Raw genomic sequence first — 18,765 nt, forward strand, 5'->3', positions numbered from 1 at the left:
CAGCTCCTCGTGTTGTCCAGCAGAGTTCCTAGAGCAGCAGGGACCAGAAAAGACAAATTTTCTAGATTCTAAGTATTTTTTTCTGCATTTTCGACTTTTTAAGCCTTTTGACGACTATTTCTGCCTGTTTTATTCTGTTATTACCTGTTTTTACTGTTTTTAATAGCTTGAATTGTTTGTTGCACTTCCTTGTTTAAGTTTTGCTTAAAAGTTAAACAACAGGCTAATACACTCAAGTGTACTAGCTTTTGATAGCAATTAGTCGAAAAACACAGCATTTATTGTATTTTCTGCCTATCTGAAAAAAAAACTTGAAAAAAACAAAAAAAATACTCTTGTTTTCCATACTTTCCTAATAGTTTGTTCCAGAGATCAGATTTTGCTGATCCTTGGGCTTTGTCTTGGTTCCTGTGTTTCTCCATTTTCCTTGTTTGGTCAGGGGGAAGTTTCTTTACTCACCAGTGAGAGTGGGGAGTACTGAGCTGCCTGTTTGTCCTCAGAGGAGTGGTTTAAGGCAGTAACTTGTAGTTTATTGGCCATTTTGGGTCATTTCCTGTCTTTTCCAGCCCCCTGCTATAAAGCACACTTTGGCGGGCTTTTCTGGCTATAGAGAACTCAGCACATCTCCTCATGGTGTCCAGCAGAGTTCCTAGAGCAGCAGAGACCAGAAAAGACAAACTTTCCAGATTCTAAGTATTTTTTACTGCATTTTCGACTTTTTAAGCCTTTCGACGACTATTTCTGCCTGTTTTATTCTGTTATTACCTGTTTTTACTGTTTTTAATAGCTTGAATTGTTTGTTGCACTTCCTTGTTTAAGTTTTGCTTAAAAGTTAAACAACAGGCTAATACACTCAAGTGTACTAGCTTTTGATAGCAATTAGTCGAAAAACACAGCATTTATTGTGTTTTCTGCCTATCTGAAAAAAAACTTGAAAAAAAACAAAAAAAATACTCTTGTTTTCCATACTTTCCTAATAGTTTGTCCCAGAGATCAGATTTTGCTGATCCCTGGCCTTTGTCTTGGTTCCTGTGTTTCTCCATTTTCCTTGTTTGGTCAGGGGGAAGTTTCTTTACTCACCAGTGAGAGTGGGGAGTACTGAGCTGCCTGTTTGTCCTCAGAGGAGTGGTTTAAGGCAGTAACTTGTAGTTTATTGGCCATTTTGGGTCATTTCCTGTCTTTTCCAGCCCCCTGTTATAAAGCACGCTTTGGCGGGCTTTTCTGGCTATAGAGAACTCAGCACAGCTCCTCGTGGTGTCCAGCAGAGTTCCTCGAGCAGCAGAGACCAGAAAAGACAAACTTTCCAGATTCTAAGTATTTTTTTCTGCATTTTCGACTTTTTAAGCCTTTCGACGACTATTTCTGCCTGTTTTATTCTGTTATTACCTGTTTTTACTGTTTTTAATAGCTTGAATTGTTTGTTGCACTTCCTTGTTTAAGTTTTGCTTAAAAGTTAAACAACAGGCTAATACACTCAAGTGTACTAGCTTTTGATAGCAATTAGTCGAAAAACACAGCATTTATTGTATTTTCTGCCTATCTGAAAAAACTTGAAAAAACAAAAAATACTCTTGTTTTCCATACTTTCCTAATAGTTTGTTCCAGAGATCAGATTTTGCTGATCCCTGGGCTTTGTCTTTGTTCCTGTGTTTCTCCATTTTCCTTGTTTGGTCAGGGGGAAGTTTCTTTACTCACAAGTGAGAGTGGGGAGTACTGAGCTGCCTGTTTGTCCTCAGAGGAGTGGTTTAAGGCAGTAACTTGTAGTTTATTGGCCATTTTGGGTAATTTCCTGTCTTTTCCAGCCCCCTGCTATAAAGCACACTTTAGTGCGATTTATCGCGGAGTTGCCACAGGAGCACACAAGAGCAGCGGCAGTTTATCAAGGTTAAACTATTTGGGCTACCTAAAGTCCACTCTTCAAATTTTCCCTTAAAACAGCCTTCCTTGAACTGTACTGCTGATCAAACCAGCGTATTCTATATCTAAAAAGTTCAGCTCTACTTGATTCTTAAGTGGACTATTCTTTATCTGTAAAGCCTAGCACTTGCTCCTAAAGTATTTTTTTTACTTTGATATAGCACTTTTATTATACATAGTACCCCACCAGCCAAAAAACCCTTTTCGATCACCCACATCCCCTGGAGTCTTTTTAAAGTCTTTGTCTATTCCTTCTAGCATGTCGAGGGATCAGTTGCTAGTGTCCTCTCCTGCTCAGCTGGTGAACCTGGGAATACTGAGGCAATGTTACAATTGTCTCATGTACACGGACAACCCTCTCCTTCTTCCACAAAACACAAATACATGCGAGAGATGCAACTATATAGCCAAACTGGAGGCTGAGCTCTCTCAATATAGGACTGGCAAGACCAGACAGGAGGAGAAGGTAACCACACACCACCACAAACCCAGTCTCACATAGTACTATCACAACTTCAAATCATACACATAAATACACAAAGACATACTCGGAGGCTCTGATCAAAAATCTACCAAAACAGCAGAGGCCACCAAAGCAGACACCCAAACAACTGCCACCTCAGGACACAACACATGCAACACATAGACCACATAGTCAGTGTGCCAAACAGTCACAGCCCTTAAGGCCAAACACAATGCCAGACACACTCGTCGTTGGTGACTCCATAGTCAGACACACTGACGTCCCGCTCACCAGATTGAGTAAGGAAAGGTCACAGTAAGCTGCCTGTCGGGCGCTAGAATCCGCCACATAACGCAAGCACTCAGGTTTCTCAACAGCAGGTACAAGTACGACTCTGTCATTGTCCACGCTGGTGTGAACGACCTGAGACGTACCTCCTTGAACTACATGAAAAGAGACATAGAGGAGCTCTCTGATTATGTAGCCCAGGCAGGTATGACCCTGACCTTGAGCAGTATCCTACCTTCACCAAGAATGATGCCACAATAGAGAGACAAGATGATCAGCTTTAATAATTGGCTTAAACTCTGGTGTCATTCAAAGGGGATCCAATGTCTGTCTGCCTAGGATGACATGCTGGACAAGCCACGCTGCTTCGCAAGGGACAGCTTGCACCTGTCACCCCTGGGCTTCCGGATATTGGCAAAGGCTCTTGCCACCCCCATAGTGCCTTTTTTAGGCAAGGCTCAAATTCTAAACCTACCACCCTAGAACACAAAAAAGGAAAAAAACTAAGGGTAATGCTGCTCAATGCCAGAAGTCTCAACCTCAAGATGCACACACTCGAGGCCCTTCTCAGTATGGAGAACATTGATGTCTGTGCTGTGACTGAAACCTGGTTCAAGGCTCCAGAGAGCACCCTGGCACTATCAGGTTTTACCTCATATCATGCGTTCTGGCCCCAAAATCCAGACAACACCAAGAAGGGAGGGGGGATGTCTATATTCATCAAGGACACCCACACCTCAAGGTTGGTGGCAATGCACGATGCATCGGAGACCATCCAGGAGCAATTAACCATAGGCAAGACTGCTCTGCAATTTGTAGCATGTTACAGGCCACCCTCTCAATCTCAGGAACCTCACATAGCTTTCCTGAAAACACTGGAGGGGATAAATGTATCTCCAAACACCATCATACTAGGTGACTTCAACTACCCAAATATAGACTGGGATCACTACTCAAGCCCCAACACTCTAGCCCAAAGGTTCCTAGAGTTCATAAACTCAAATGCCATGGAACAACTAGTTACCATCCCCACAAGAGGAGAAAACATACTAGATCTCATCATCACGAACACGGGGTCACAATGTTCAACACCGGAAGTATACCCCTCACTGGTGAGATCAGACCATAAACTAATCTCACTGGAAGTCTACATCCCGCCCCCACCTGAGATAAAAAAGACCACAGTAAAGAACTTCTCAAAAGCCGACTTCACACTTCTAAAGACTGGTGTGGTCTCTTTTAAGGCCCCCGAGCCTGCGGAAACCATTACTCAAGCCGCTGAATCACTTACAAATGCCTTCTACCAGCACCTACAGGACTGCATGGATCAGGCAATCCCAAACAAAACAAAGACTCTTTGTACCAAAGGCAAGCATCCAGTCTGGTGGACCCCAGCCATAAACAAACTCTACAAGAAAAGGAGGAAGCTACTACAAGATAGAGCAAAATCCTTAAAAGGGAAAACACCTTTGATCATTATAAGTAAAAAACTAAGAGCTCTCATAAAATCATCCAAGGCAAATTTTGAGAGAAAAGTCGCTAAGGACTCAAAAGACAATCATAAGACCTTCTTTAGCTATGTTAGAAACCTGGGAGGAAACTCCCAGATATGCTCAGAATTAGTTCAAAATGATGTAAAAATTACTGAACCTACAGACATTGCCAACATACTGGCTGACAGGTTCAGTGCAACCCCCCCCCCCCAAAAGGTGAGATATCTATACCAGAGGATTGTAACCCCCCCCAAACATCTCTAACGCTCAGGTGAGAACTGCTCTCTCCAAGGCAAAAAACACAGCATCCATGGGACCAGATGGTGTCCCCGGTTGTGTGCTCCACGAACTCAATGAGGAATTAAACCCGCAGTTAGGGCAGCTGTTTAATCTTAGCCTCACCTCAGGATACGTGCCTAAGGAATGGCGTACGGCAACTGTGGTCCCACTTCACAAAGGCGGTACCTCCACCAACCCTGGAAATTACCGTCCCATCAGCTTGACAAGCCTGATCTGCAAAGCTATGGAGAGGATCATAATGGAACTCATAAATAAAGACATAGGGGACTTGCAGACTTTGGATCCGACCCAGTTTGGCTTTGTCAAAGGCAGATCATGCCTTTTAAACTTGGTTGACTTTTTCGAAACAGTCACCAAGGCCATTGATGAGGGAAAGGCAGTCCACACAGCCTACTTCGACCTGGCAAAGGCTTTCGACACAATACCCCACTCAGGTATCATTGAAAAACTCATCAGCTTAAATGTAAACCCATACGTCACAAGATGGGTTGCAAACTGGCTAAGTGACAGAACCCACAGGGTCAGAGTTCCTGGCGCCATGTCAGACTCAAAGCCTGTCACAAGTGGTGTCCCACAGGGCTCAGTCCTGGGCCCACTCCTGTTCGGCATCTACTTTTGAGAAGTACAAGCAAACACAGGAGGATTATGGCTGACAAAATTTGCAGATGACTGCAAACTGGGCGCCATAGTTGAGAACACATCTGACACAGATATCCTTCAGAAGGGTCTTATAGAAACGGATAACTGGTGCCAGAGCCATGGCCTAAAGTTAAACGCCAAAAAATGCATAGTCATACCCTTCGGGAAAAACACGGTTACCCCTAGCTACCATATAGGCGGCAACCCACTAAGCACAGAAGAGGTTATCAGGGATCTGGGGACTCAGGTTGACAGTAACCTTTCGTTTGACACTCATGTTGCTAAAGTAGTTAGGAAGACCTTCTACATTGCCCACCCGATCATGAAGGGATTCACATCTAGATCAAGGGAAGTCATCGTCCCCCTGTACTCATCACTCATCAGACCAATGATTGAGTACAATGCCCCATTCGGAATGTATCTGACACGACACCTGCAGCAACTGGAAAGGCCCCAAAAGTTCCTCACCAAAAGGATAAAGGGTCTCAAAAATATGTCCTATGCTGCCCGACTGAAGGAACTCCAGCTCAATTCAGTCGCTTACCGTCTGCTCAGGGTGACCTATGCCTGACATACAAGGCCATGTCCAACCCAGAATTGATGAACATGCTTCACCTCAAAAAATCTAGATCCCTCAGAACTACAAGGGCGGGAGACTTAAACCTTGACACGGTTATTAATAGGACTTGCTGGAGGGACAGATTCATCACCCAGAGACTCCCTATGCTGTGGAACAAAATCCCGGTACATGTGAGGCAGAGCACCTCGCTGGCTTTGTTCAAGAGAAATCTTGACCAATGGATGGGAGATCGCAGATATACCCCAGGCATTATCTCAGTGTCACTGCTTGACAGAGGCACAGCAAATTAATGGGCATAGTATCCTCCAAACTAAAGGGGTGGCAAAAGCCACAAAACTCTGGGCTAGGCTTATAAATGCCCTTGGGCAGATAGCCTAGTATGAACCTATGAACCTATGACAAGGTGATTAGGAAGCTCTAGCCACTTTAGCATGTGAGGAGAGGTGCAATGATGGGAGGAGTGTTTAGATTTAGTAGCAAATTTAGCAATTTTGTTGCTGTGGCGACCCCTAACCGGGAAAAGCCGAAAAGGCACAACAACAACTTAGTTCACTACTAAAAATCAAACTTTAAAATACGTACTATAAAATAATATAGCAATAACCCACGCCTGGGTGTGGGTAATGCTAAATTTACCCACGGTTGGTGTGGTTTGGTCCCGAGGCGGCCCGGACCAAACAAACCTAACCGTGGGTAAATTTAGCATTACCCACACCCAGAAGTGGGTTATTGCTATTATACCATGACATTATTTAAGAAAAGAAACTGTTACTTTTCTTAAATAATGGCATAGTATAATGCCTGTTTACTGCCCTTCCGCAGATGTCTGGCATCCGCGGCAGTTCTGATGTACTGGCGCCTGCGAGTACATCAGAGTTGAGCAAAAGCAACGGAGAAAGCAAGATCTCCGTTGCTTTTTAGTCTCGCTATGTTAAATGAGTTTAACATAGCGAGACAGTTAAAATAAGCAGCGGACATCTCCGTTGCTTATTTTAAACTGTCTCGCTATGTTAAACTCATTTAACATAGCGACACTAAAAAGCAACGGAGATCTTGCTTTCTCCGTTGCTTTTAACACTGCTCGCTATGTTAAATGGGTTTAACATAGCGAGACAGCTTTAAAATAAGCAACGGAGATCTCCGTTGCTTATTTTAAAGCTGTCTCGCTATGTTAAACCCATTTAACATAGCGAGACAGTGTTTAAAACGAGTTATACTAATGGAAAAAGTCCGGCGACGGACCTTTTCCATTAGTATAACTCGATTTACAACGGGCACGCTGGCCAATCAGCGTGCACGTTTTGGGGGGATCATGGTATAATAAAATAGTAGGTAGTTCACAGCTGAGTTAAAAATGTAATATCCTTTATTAAAACACACAGAATGTTGCTGCTCTTTTAGATATAGCCTTATATATATATATATATATATATATATATAGACACACACACACACACACACACACACACACACACACACACACACACACACACACACACACACATATATTTCACACAGACAGGTAGATAATATAATGACAACCCTCACATATTGTTTCAAAATGGTCCAGTAGTAGATGGTTCTCAGTAAGAATTAGACACTTGCTACACCATCTCAGAATACCTACTGCAATGAGTCACGTAACAGAAGGAGGGATAAAGGTAGTTGTTTTCAACTTTATGAGGGCAGGAATGATACAGTGAGCCAATTAAGTTTGGAGGCAAAGAAGATATGTTGTTAGATAAACCATGATTCAAAGAAGATGTACTAAGTGAAGCAAAGATGCACTAACACTGAAATAACTACTTCTTGGACCTACAGGGAAGAAATGAAATAGTACAGTCTAATCAGAGAGGAGTAGGTACACATATATAGTTCTGTGCAGCAAACAAACTCAGCATAACAATAACAGCATAATGACTAGTATAAAATAAAGACAATAAAATACTTGAACAGTACACAGCAGTGGTTTGGTACATTACATAATTATAGTAGTAAAAGAGCAATATAGGAATTCTGTACAATAACTGAGGGTAGTAAAAATTATACACATTGCACTCTGGAATAGCAGGATCATGTGCCAGCTGTAGTTGGACTGCACATTGGCTCTGATACGTCAAGGCTTCACTGCTTCCAAGAGCATATAGACAGGTTGGCCACGATGCCACAAAACACATCCTTCAGAGAATCATCACGTTCAGACACCTCTTAGTAGTGACACAAATAGGCTTTGGCATACCTCTCAACCTCTTAAAGCAAGAAATTTGGACAAAACTATAAATAAAAGTGGGACAAAGGCCCAAAAATATGAATATTTGTCAAACATTGCTCTTACAAACTTAGAAAGTTGAAAGAATAACAGGTTTTACATTAGCATGCATTTTCTGAAGGATATGAAGTCTGAAACTCAAATGTCTGTCATTATTATCTAACTTCTATCATTATGATTTGCCACTAATTTGTCAGAAAAACTACAATTTCATGAAAAATGGACCAAAAATATGAGGTAGAAATCTGGACATTTTCCGAAAATCTGTACAAATGAGAGGTATGGTCTCAGGTGCCACTCAATGACTGTTTCTAGTATTTATCAAACTTAATTGTCACTCACTTAGATGTTGCCAAATGAGGGACCAAAATGTATGTAAGGGATGGAAGATAACACCTTAAGACTAACTAACTGTATCTATACAGTGCAACTCACCCTGCTGCTGCATGTAGTGCACCAAGGTCAAATGTGGTTCAAACTTGTCGAATCAGTAACGGAGTGAAACAAAGAAACGCAGCACAAAATAGTACAGCCAAGCAGAGCAGCACGGTCTGGTGTCCAGCAGGATTTACAAGCGGCATTTAAAAGCCATAGCAAATCAAAAAGACAGTAGCAAATGTAGCACAGAGTAAGTAGAATGTCAAGAACACTGGGAAAGGGTGCCCTAAATGTACCAAGAGTACTGACAGATTATCCTTAAATGCACCTAAAAGGACACAGATGGTACTGGATTAGATAAGTAGAAATGCTTCCCTAATGTCTTTGGGACTGTTAATAAGGCCAAATTTGGTTAGAATTGGACAATACAGTTACAGTTTGTAGAAAAAGAAATGCAACGCTGATCAACCCAGCCAAATATTGCAACAGGACCTGTTATATAACACTATTTATAATATACACTTAAAGGTCACAGGCCATCAGAAAAACAACTGTAGATAAAGTCTGGGATAAGAAGAATGCTCAAACCACCATTACATTTTCTACAATCACAAGAAAAAAGCCAGAACCCAACTTAAATGAACAAAACTCTGGCACAGTAAGGAGTAGCAAGAGATTAGGACCAAATTCACTTTAAAAATACACAAATTAGGCAAAAAAGCTTCCCTGCTGTCTTTGGAACTGGTAGTTTAAATCGGGTGAGAAATGATCAGTGCAGCCAAACCATGCAGAGCAACAGCTGAAAAAATATGTTGGCTGGGATTTATGCCACTAAAACCATGTGCAAGTGTTGTTTTCTTTTTTCACAGTTTGAAGAAATGTGACTGTATTTTCATTTCAAATATTTGTGAGGGCAGAAACAATTATCTGAAATGCATATATAACCCCTTTGTTTTACATCTTTATAAACCACTTTCATGTAAACATTAAGTTCCTGTTCTGGCTAAATTCAGATGCTTCTGCTAGAAAGAGAAAAGACTGGATCAGCCATTTTAACACTTTAAATTAACTGTATTTCTCTACACCAAATATTTATGACTAAAATTAAATATATATTATTGAAAAAGAGAAGACAAAGGAACATAATAAAAACAGGACAAAGATTAGTTAAGTATAGTAAACTGACTATGCTTTATCCACGGTGGTGCAGCGGTAGCGTTGTTGCCTCACAGCAAGAGGTTCTCCCGTTCGATTCTCGGCTGTAGTGCGGGGAGTGCATTCTGTGTGGAGTCTGCATGTCCTCCCCGCGATCGAGTGGCGTTCCGAAAGATATGCGTGAATGTGCATGCCTTCGTTGAAGGTTGGGCATCGAGCTGGCAATTCGGCACCGTAAAAACCTACTGGCAATCATTAGCGGACCGGAGTTCCGCTGTGGCGACCCCTAACCGGGAAAAGCCGAAAGACAAACAACAACAGCAACAGTAAGCTGACTATGCTTTCCATCTCATTTACTCTTCCTGATGTCTTTTTTTTTTCTCAGTACTGCATACAGTATACTCATGTATCATATATTATTCCTGATGATATACAATTGTTAAAACAGGATAAAATTTTGCATCCATGCAGTTAGGATTTTTTTGCCTCTTATGCTCTGTTCTTTGAATGTGCATTTCTGATATTCCACTATGTGTGTGTGTGTGTGTGTGTGTGTGTGTGTGTGTGTGTGTGTGTGTGTGTGCGTGCGTGCGTGCGTGCGTGTGTGCGTGTGTGTGTGTGTGCAATGTCTACAAAGAATTTCTGATTTACTGATGCAATTATAAAAAAAAACTTGACATCAAATATACTGCTTATAATATGTTAATTGTACTTAAAAATATACAGACATATAGTTTACACTATTAAGATGAGTGGAATAAAGAATATTTATGGGGTTAAGATGTAGGAAATTAGGAAAGAAATATAACAGAAAAACAGGTAGAGCAAAACAGCAGAGGAAAGGTGACAGTTCTCAAAAGCTCAGATTGTTTTATAATTTAATTTAATTTACTTGTTATCAGTTCATGTTTTATTCTTCCTTCCACAGATTATTTTCTTCTACTTATGCATTTATCTTTCTTTTTCTAAACCCCATTCTTCCTTTTTCCCTTCTTTCCCCTCTCTGATTATCTCCTCATCTCTTATTATGGTGCAATCTTAGCCAGTTAGGCTATATGGAGTTTATGACTGTTACTTGTAAATATTCTTGCATATGAATATATTTCCTGATACTATACTATCATCTGCAACTAGAACACAACTGTATAAAATACTGTTTCTTTTTTTATGTATAACTTCTTGATAGTATACCATTATAAATATATCTCTAATTTGTAAAATTGTTACTTGTATATGGAGCTTTTCTCCTCAGGTCTCCACTGAAGATGGGCACCTGGCTAAGCTGGACAAACCCTGTTAACAAATGACAATAAAATAAATAAATAAATACTTATACTAAAATAATGTAAGAAAAACCTGAAGAGTACAAGAAAGTATGAGAAAAACAAGAACAAATTAATCCAAATGAAGTGGCAAGGTCAGAATGGGGGGGGGGGGGGGTAGGGGACACACTGGAGGTAGCAGGGGGAACAGTGGTCAGTGGGGTTAATTTCATCAAAGGCCAAAAAATATTCAGTATTGCCCCATTTGAGTACATCACCCACCTTATCAACAAGTTTTATTATACTCTATAAAATATTTTATAACACTGTGACATCTGGGTAAGAAACAAAACTTGCAAGATGCTTGGTTTTGTCAGATTTCTGCTATATGACAATCCTTTTGATTGCATCTTTATTTACTGCTACATATCATGTCAAATACCTGGTTGCTTAATAAATAGTGTTAAATATGGCCTTGCATGTTTAACTTAAGTTGAGCTACTGGCTTTGTCCCTGATGAATGGCACACCGCAGCAGTAATGCACCTCCACAAGGGTAGACTTACAACTGACTTAGGCAATTACAGTCCTTTCAGCATTACAAGCCTCCTCTGCAAAACCATGAGATACATTATAATTAAACTCATATACTGTGACATCAAGACCCTTGTCACATTTGACCTGCAACAGTTTGGCTTTACATACGGTAGGTCCTGCCTATGTAACCTGGTAAACTTCTTCAAAAAGGTTACAGAGGCTGTAGATGGTGCCCATGCAGTACACATAGTGTATGTTGACCAGGCAAAGGTCTTCAAAACCTTCCCCCCATACTGGTATCATACAGAAGTTACTTGGTTTATACAATGACCCATATGTGGTAAGACTGATGACAGACTGGCAGAAAAATTGAGCCCACATGTTGTGAGGTGCAGTTTCTTCATCAGTAAGCATGAAAGTGACCAATGGATTTCCTTAGAGCTCAGACATCTCCTTCATGGTATTTACTTCTCAGATTGCTAAGGGGGAAGCCAAGACCTCTGGCTAAGAACGTTTGTAGATGACTGCAAACTGGAGGTTGTTGTTAAGTCACAGTATGACATCCAAACTCTCCTGAAGGAACTCTCCCTGGTAAACTCTCGGTGTACTGAAAGAGGTCTCAAACATTCTAGAAAGTGTAGTAGCATCACTTTTGGTAGATACCCTCTTCCTTCATCATACTCTATTGACAACACACCACTACAAAATGAAAACTTTGTATAGGACCTAGCTACTTCAACTAAAAGCTTCCTCTCTTTTGACCATCACTTAACAGTAGCTGTCAGGAAATCATTTTGTTTAGTCCATCTAATTACCAAGGAATATCATCACATTCTAAACAGTTAGTCACTCCCTTATATTCAGCACTGATCAGGAAAATTATTGAGTACAAAGCCGCCTTAGGGTTGTACCTCATTAAGCAAGTCAAACAATTAGCAAGACCCTAAAGGTTCCTAAAGAAAAAAGATCACAGGTCTAAAATCCCTGAGCTACCAAGATAAGCTGGAAACACCATCCCTTTATTCAGTATCATACAGCTTTAGGGGGGGATCTCTGTCTTACTGCATATTACAGAACCAGTTGACCTGGACCTCCTGTTTATTTGTAATGCAATATCTCCACCAATACTAGAATCAGGAACCTAAATTCTTCACCAATAGATACATGCAGCATAGTGGACATGCTGGCATGCTTAGAAGGCAGCACTTCCCAAACCTTTGAATTAAACCTCTCTCATGTGCATGGACGTAATGTCTTATTGTACCTGTGAAGACTGATGCTCTTGAGACCAGGCTGTGGCTAAAAAGTCTGTTTACCTGGTAAGCAAATAGTAATAAATAAATACATAAATAAGTTATCCAGAATTTTTCAAAATGTCCCTGATTTTGCCTCATATTTTTGGCCTGTTCCTCAAAACATTCATGGTTTTCTGGATAACCATTGAGGATTGTGCTCACTAAATAATAAGACATTTAAGTCTGAGACTTCATAACCTTCAGAAAATGCATGCTTATGTAAAACCTGTCATTCTGGCAGAATAATATTTAAAATCTGCTCCTGATTTTGACCCTTTATCTCCCCCATTATTTTTGGCTTTGCCCAGAAGTTGTAAGCAAACATTCAGAGGTATGCTGAGGATTACAATCAGTCATTAATGCCAGGCATTAAAGCTTCACATTTCTAGTGTTCAAAAAATGCATGTTGATGCATATCTGTTCTGTTAAAATTTTAAACAACTTAATAATGCTTTAAAATTGTCCCAGGTTTTAAGCCTTCACCTCCCTGTTATTTTTGGCTTTGTCTAAAATTCTTGAGAAAAAGTTGATCGGCATGCCTCTAAAAACACTCACACAGGAGTTTCCATGTTAACCATAAGCTTGAGCAGTCAGAAGAAGATGATTTATTACTCAAATAATCCTTTTTTTCTGGTTGGCTCAAGCTTTCTGTAAACACCAGTGCAAATGTTTCCATGTACTTGCTATGCTGACAGCAGTTTCAGGGGACATTGGGCAGCTGTTGAAAGTGCTGGGGCTCTTACCTTCTCCCACCCTATGGTTCCGGCACCCATACAAGTAACTAAATTAAACATTTGCCTTTTATTTATAACATGCATCTTATTTTTCTCATTGTAATTTAGAAACATTTTACATTCCTCAACTCTACTTTTCTGCCACTCAATTACTATGGCACTCATTAATGCCTTAACAATTGTTTTGTTTACCATTCACTGCTGGGTAATATAGGACACCACTTCACACAAAGCCTTAGCATAAAAGAAACAAAGAAATACAGCTCACACAAAGACATTCAGTGCACTAACAATGCTAAAACAATTAATTCCCTGGCTGAACTGCCAAAAGGTCACATATCCCCTGGAAACATTTGACTCTTTGGTCACGGTTGCAATAGTGGCCCAGATGGAAAACAGTTATGTGAAGCAAGCATAGAAAATTAGTTTCTATTTATTATTCCAGCCCATACTTTGGAAACAGGTATTTGTAAAGTAACCTGCTTCCTTTTATCAGCACTGTCTTCTGGGTGCAAACCTTTATGAAACTGCTGTCAGCAGCTGTGGAATAAGAAAAGAGTCAAATAATGTTTACAAAGGCACTCTGGGTGAGTTATTTTATTCAGCACTGTAAAACTAATGTACAAGTCTGCAGTCAGTGAACATTTTAAATACATTTTATGCAAAATGCAAAACAATATTTGATAATAGTTCACATTCTCTGTATCATGTTGGAAATTACACATGCATCCTTCAGTTACACAAAGCATTCTGTGCTATCTTAAAACACTGTAGCTCTAGACCACATTAGATCACATTAATACGTGTCCATCTCTTGCTCCAATTACACTTCCAAAAATGAATTCTGTTTTGATTGAAACTGCTTTCAAGAAGAGTTCACCAGAATAGTTTTAATATATTTTCATAATACTATCCTTGGCAGAAAACACAGTTTAGCAATTCACGTCCATATCTGTCAGCTGAAATGATCTTCCAAAAACAATGTTAAACAAAAAAGCTAAAATTACTTTGTGCGCTAAAGTTATAGCTGACAATTTTATAAAGTAAATGAAAGTTGTCACTGCTGATGTACTATATGGCTTTTGATCCAGCAATTTAACAAAAACATGAATAATGTCTCTGGTCTATGACAAGTATTTAATTGGTGCTAAACAAGACCAATTTACATCGCAGTGGCAATAGCAATCATCTAGTTTCGATACTGCATGCCACTTTTTTCCCATTTTGCTGGCTGGTCATTGTTAAGCAACTTTTCTTCACACTATCAATGTCAACTTTATGGCTATTTATTACAAGTAAAAACCACTGAACTACGAAAAATAAATTAATTAAAATTCATTGGCTCATCTAGCTCATCCAAGAAAACTTCACCTATTCCATGTATAATTTTTCCCTATCTCACTTTTCCCTGTATTATCTCCAGAACTATAGCGAGGTCATCTGGTGCCCTGTGCAGCTCCCCAATCTGCCCCCACAAAAAAAAAAAAAAAAAAAAAACGCCTCAAGGCTGAAGACAGTAAAATCTCTTGCTTGTTCTGTAACTGTGACACTGTAGATTGCTGCAAATTATAAATGTAAGAAGCAGCTTGCTGAAGTTAACTCACCCCACCCTGGGCAGTTCAACGCTTCAGCTATGACTATTACTGCAGTATGCTGCATTAACAACCTCATCGGCACCTGCCAATCATACCCTTTGACAGTTTGACCCCAGGGTAGGCAGTCCCTTCACCCTGACCTAGTTATGGCTCTGATTATATCAAGATACCCTTTAATATATCTGAAAATGTCACAATATCAGCATGACATGAAGGGTTGGCACATCCACCTCTGAAGCTGAAGCACAGTCTCAAGTAGGAATTGAGGCCATAACTACAAGACTGGCATCCGAGTGCAGCAGATGGTGAGGGGGCAGCAAATGGTGTACAGTCTCTTTTCTGTGAAGTGTTTAAATTCCTATCACTGTGAATATAAAGAAACACAAAACATTATTTGGAAGAAAACACTGAAATCCATACTTTTGACTTGTACTGCAAGGCATCAAGAGCCAACTAAAGAAAGTGAATTACAGAAGAGAAGTAATGAAAATGCCTCGGAGATCTAGGTTCATCTCTCATAGATTTCCTGTGTTAATATTTCAGTGTAGCCACCTTTAATTCCTATTTATATTTCCAAAGCATAATTACTATATAATGGCAACAAATACAACTCCTGAGTGTTGACAGTGTAAATACTGTACTTAAATTATTGTATAGCAGGTATAATGCTTGCTGAGTAGGTATTAAGGTCATATCTCAATTGAATTGAGAAGTTAAAAGTTAATTTAACACATAAGCTCTAAATTGTTATTCTGCAGCATGTCTCAGAAATGGTTAATATTATGAAAAGTAATTCTACAAAAGTTTACTGATTTCAAATCTGTTTGACACTAAAGTATGACACTGACTGTTATTACTGCTAGCTGTATCTCTCATTAATGTGTGATATTATATGTTAGTATAGCAACACACAATAGGGATACATGGCTGACAGTAATGTGTGATACTATATTAACACATAGCATCATGTTCGACACAATATTTAAATTTTGTTGCTGTATTTGTCTTGACTGTAAGGACAGGGCTGTGACTGAAAAGGTGCCTTTATCAAGTTTACTTACTGGTTAACAAATGGAAAATAAAAACAACCTCTTCACTTTGCCAGCAGTCATAATTGCTAGGTATGTATGTCACTCTAACATAAGGAAAGTACATGTAAGTATCTATCTATATGCAGTTCCTTCCTACCCAGACCATTTTCTCCCCTCAGAGATCAGATGATAAGCAATGGGAAATATGGACCCCCCCAAGCTTAACACCATACTTGTAATGTGCAGCACTGAGACACTACAAGCCATAAAGCTGCAGCAACATACCTACATGCCTGCAGGTGTCACCGTGAATCACAGCTCCTCCCTTCCCCCAGAATGGGGATGTCAACAATGGCTGCTCACTCCGACTCTCTCTTATCCAGCTGCTCTAAAGCCTCTGCTGTGAAATGGGCATGGGTCATTTCAGCTCTAGTCAAAGCTTTAACCTCATATGCCATGGAACTCTATAAATAATATTGTTTTTTATTTGTTTACATGTTTTTAATATTCAATCCTCAGAGCAAGTAAAATATCCTGTTACCTTTTATATTTCCTTTTAATTCTGTGTACCTTATCAGCCTTGTTAACTAGTCTGAACCTCCCTCCAGCCATTCATCTGTGACAAGTGAGGTGTCACAAGGCCACTTTATCTCTTTAAATGATACCACAGTTAGAGCCTAAAATTTAGGCCATCGAGGTTGACAAAAACTGGTCCCATCACAGCAGATGATGCTCATGAGAGGTGAATGTAGACAAAAGCCAATGCAGATCTATACACTGTTACTTAGATATGTGAGTCAGAAGGGATGGGTCTGTGGCTTTATCACCCATGGGGAAAGAAATGTTCAATAACATAATTATTCACCCTCTAAGTAATGCTTATGCACTGACAAACACCCCCCCACAGACACACACACACACATACACACCTACGTACACACACAAAAACAGACACACACCCCACACACAGACACACCCAACCACCCCACACACACCCACACATACACACCTACACACCCATGCATGCATGCACACACACACACACACACACACACACACACACACACACACACACACACAAACCTGAGATGCAATGGCAAGTGGCAATCTCTTGTTTTCAGCAGGTGTACCCTAAAGTACACCTCACCCTCTTTCTCTAACAAAACATATTTATGCTTACTGCAGTTTATCGTACCAGCAGGTATCATCTCTCAACTTCTTTAATCAAGAATTCTAGATAAAGAGAACAATAATGGAGAACAAAGGCCCAGAATCAGGGACGATTTGTAAATGTTACTCTAACTCAGAAAGTTAATAGAACATCATAGTTTGCATTCACACGTATTTTCTGAATAATAATAATAAGTTTGAAACTCTTATGTTTGGCACTACTGACTGAATACAATCTTCACTGACTTTCCAAAAAATGATAACAAATTTGAGAGACAGAGTAAACATCTGAGGCAAAATTGTGGGCATTATGCAAAATCAGAGACAGTTGAGAGCTATGACAGGAGTAACGGTACTCAGGGCCACTCCAAAACATAGATAACTGGCATTACAGATAGAGTGCCAATGAGCTGACTCACCCCTGTTTTTCCTAAAAATCCTGAGTTGCCACTGAAAAAGAAACACTGCATTCAGTGAGTTTACTTGATTGACAATTAAAAAAAATCTATCATGCTTATCTTGAGAATCACATTTACTGAAAACTAAAATATCTGTAAGCACTGATATAGACCTTGTTGTTGCAATTAAAACTTTCCAGTCATCTGGGAGAGTGAGGCTGTTGTGTTTTGACAATAGTGAAACAACCTCATTCGACCTAGATAACACGAGTACTACCCCTTTAAGACCACAGACATTGTCATTCACGAGTGAGGCAAAGGCATAAATGACTTGCTGCATGGCAGTTTCAGCCAGTGGGGTACTGGAAAGAAGGGAAAATAACTGAAGCCTGCAGCCTACTGAAGCAGCTCTGCTGCTGGACTCTGCTTATTAACAGTAGGGACTTAAGCATGGAAGTGTTACAGGCTAACTCTAAATGTGCCCACAGTTCTGGGTACAAGAAACGTAAGCTAATCTCAAAGTAAAGAACATGTGTAAGAGGATAAATAAAACAGCTGCAGACAGTTTCTTACCATGGGTAATCTTGCGTGGGTTGTAGCTGTCAGACCTTCCACTTGAGCTGTTCCATTTGAAAACAGAAACAAGAAATTTCGACGGTGCATTTTCCTGCTTCCCATTTCAGCACAAATTTCACATTTAGCTTTATTCCACTGAAAGATAGACTTTTCTGCATCCTCTTGCACTGTCCACCCCTCCCCCACTCAAGATCAAAGCACTTCTGTTCTTTGCATAGATCATTCGGCTACAATCACACAATCATCCCCTATCAGTTCACTGCCAGCGTCCCTTCTGAACCAAATGCATGTCATGTGCAGACAGTGTTCGCACACACAGCAGGCCTGCTGTCTTCTGGAACAGCGGAGGGACTCTTTACATTCTAAAGACATTGATTCCACTCACTTTGCTAAAGATAAAAATTAGAATGAGGGAGGTTCAAAATAAGCAGTTAAAGTCAAAGAAGCAGAAAGAGGGTCAGACTGCTGTTACTGTCTACATACTAATTTATGCCAAGCATACAACAGATGACGACATTGTGCGTAAGAGATGATGAATCATGTTATGGGGATTAGAGGAATATTTCCCCAGATATACAAAGAAAAGAACAGTTCATGGATATATAGAGCCCCACTGACAATGCATTCAAGTCAGAAACCACTGCAGCTTAACAGAGCACCACCTGTCATTTGAAGATTATCTATCA

At 40.1% G+C, this 18,765-nt stretch overlaps 1 protein-coding gene across 1 annotated transcript in view; it reads right to left on the reverse strand.

The window, feature by feature from the left end:
* ECE2 (endothelin converting enzyme 2) overlaps positions 1-18,507 on the reverse strand; it is a 1,144,316-nt gene extending 1,125,809 nt beyond the window's left edge. The window contains exon 1 of the mRNA XM_044070640.1: positions 18,077-18,507. Coding sequence (XP_043926575.1) covers positions 18,077-18,181 — 105 coding nt within the window. The 5' untranslated portion in view covers positions 18,182-18,507. The remainder of the gene's footprint in view (positions 1-18,076) is intronic.
* Positions 18,508-18,765: the final 258 nt, after the last annotated feature.

Source organism: Protopterus annectens, chromosome 4.part1 (genome assembly GCF_019279795.1).
Source record: "Protopterus annectens isolate FY-2018-M chromosome 4.part1, PAN1.0, whole genome shotgun sequence".
Classification (NCBI taxonomy): domain Eukaryota; kingdom Metazoa; phylum Chordata; order Ceratodontiformes; family Protopteridae; genus Protopterus; species Protopterus annectens.